General features: G+C 31.1%; 1 protein-coding gene across 1 annotated transcript; it reads right to left on the bottom strand.

The window, feature by feature from the left end:
• Positions 1-1,368: 1,368 nt before the first annotated feature.
• LOC108356104 (uncharacterized) lies at positions 1,369-1,807 on the bottom strand (the record flags this gene model as incomplete). The annotated part of the gene is made up of 2 exons (XM_017607237.1): positions 1,369-1,589; positions 1,656-1,807. Coding segments are annotated over 2 exons (373 nt in total), but the record flags the coding sequence as incomplete, so codon positions are not given.
• Positions 1,808-1,870: the final 63 nt, after the last annotated feature.

Genomic DNA, 1,870 nt, shown 5'->3' with positions numbered 1-1,870 from the left:
AATTGTAAACAAAAGAAAAGTGCATTCCCTAAATCATGTTAAAAAGTATTTAGTTACTTGTTTAAGTGGATTCTAATGAGTTTGAAAGTATTTTTGGGTATTTGGAGGTTATGTTGAAGTTGACAGAAGTTACAATGTTACTCTCTCCCTCTGAGCGAATTTTTATTTTTTGACAGTTTTACTAGTTTCAGTAAGAGGAATACGGGATTGCACCTTCTGCTAGCAAAAATTTCACTAGCAAGAACAAGGCGTATTCAATAAGGTGGTATCGGTACGCCAACAACAAAATGTACATGTATTTTGTTTTTGCTTTTGCTGCGAGGACTGTCAAAATTTTCATAGGAATGATGTGAAAGAGAACAAAAAACAATAAACAAACAACTGCTCCAACCAATCAACAGCAGCCATTTGACATATAAAGCCGTGAGGCGCAGAAAAATTAAAGGGTGCTTCTATCACCTGTTAAATACGCCTTGAGGAAGAATTTGCAGCTCTCCCGCGTTATTATGCTCTCGAATCAGGGCTCTCCTGCAAATTTTTTGGGTTATTATACACTTTTCCAGTAAAAAATTTGCAGGTTCCAGTATAAATTAGTACTATTTTTTACTATACATACCTACTATTTCGTCTAAATTTTTTCTGATTTTTTGCAGTCATTTTATCTAATTTAGTGGTTTCTATGCAAATATCTATTAATAGTTATTTACAGGTTTATTTAATGTTGTACAGGGTTTGTATAGTATATATTACTTAGGGCTTACACGAGACAATATTGTCAAGACAATTATGTCAAAATACTGTGTTTGTTGTAAACACGGCGAATTCATATTACAACAAGCACATCACTTTAACATAATTATCTTGACAATATTGTCTGGTGTAAACCCCAAGTTAACGTGTACATAAAAAAATAATTCTCCGTTATTTCAATAAAACCTTTATGGGTAGATTTTTTATTTCCATATCAATTTAAAATTAACACATTCATTTAAACTTAGGTTATAATAGTTAAAAACACTCCAGTATTCCAATAAAATCTATTAACGTTAAATATTTTTCTTAAATACGTATAAGAAAATAATGTAAGATATTAAAAACATAAGTGAATTAAGCTTACGAAGAAATTGATAGTACATTTTGAATGCATTAAATCGCAATATTTTATATATAGTTTTCCTACTATCCAATAAAAGAAATTTAAATCTATAAACCAAGAAAGAAATATGTATAAATCAAGAAGAAATATGAACCCTAAATTAAGTAACGTTTTTAGATGTACTTAAAACCAAAACTAAGGCTACACATGCACATAACATTCTGATAGATCAATCAGTATATAATTCAACCTAAATTCTAAGCTGCCTTGTATTATTGTCTATTGTTTACACTATCCCCGCCATTATTCATCGAATTCTCCATGTTTTTAACAATAACATAATTAGTTATGTGATTTATGGCTTCATCCTGCAACCGGTCTGGCCAACGTCTCATGTACGATTTAATAAAGTCTCCAAATGTATCCACTTTATCCGGAGTGGCCTTGTGATTATCGACAATATTTTTGACAATGTCCACAAATTTATCATATTCTTCAGACGGTTTTTTAATTTTTATGTTGTTATTATTATTGTTATTATTGTAGTTCGGTAAAACACCATTTGTGTTATTAGGTGCTGTATTAAGTTGCGCTGAAGCTGCAGCTACAGCCGCCGCAGCGGCTGTGGATGCCATAAAGTTCACATCGTTGTTTTGATTGGGTGGCGGTTGGGTGTGATCTATAAACTGTCGGTGCATTCCATATTCAGATCTATGATGAATTAAAAAAAAAAAAAACTTAATATATATATAATGATAGTAACTATAATGTACA

The sequence above is a fragment of the Rhagoletis zephyria genome, unplaced genomic scaffold, assembly GCF_001687245.7.
Source record: "Rhagoletis zephyria isolate East Lansing unplaced genomic scaffold, Rhagoletis_zephyria_1.1 Rzeph_scaffold_54111, whole genome shotgun sequence".
NCBI classification, from domain to species: domain Eukaryota; kingdom Metazoa; phylum Arthropoda; class Insecta; order Diptera; family Tephritidae; genus Rhagoletis; species Rhagoletis zephyria.
The sequence above is the reverse complement of the archived record's forward strand: the minus strand, read 5'-3'. Positions and strand labels throughout refer to the sequence as shown.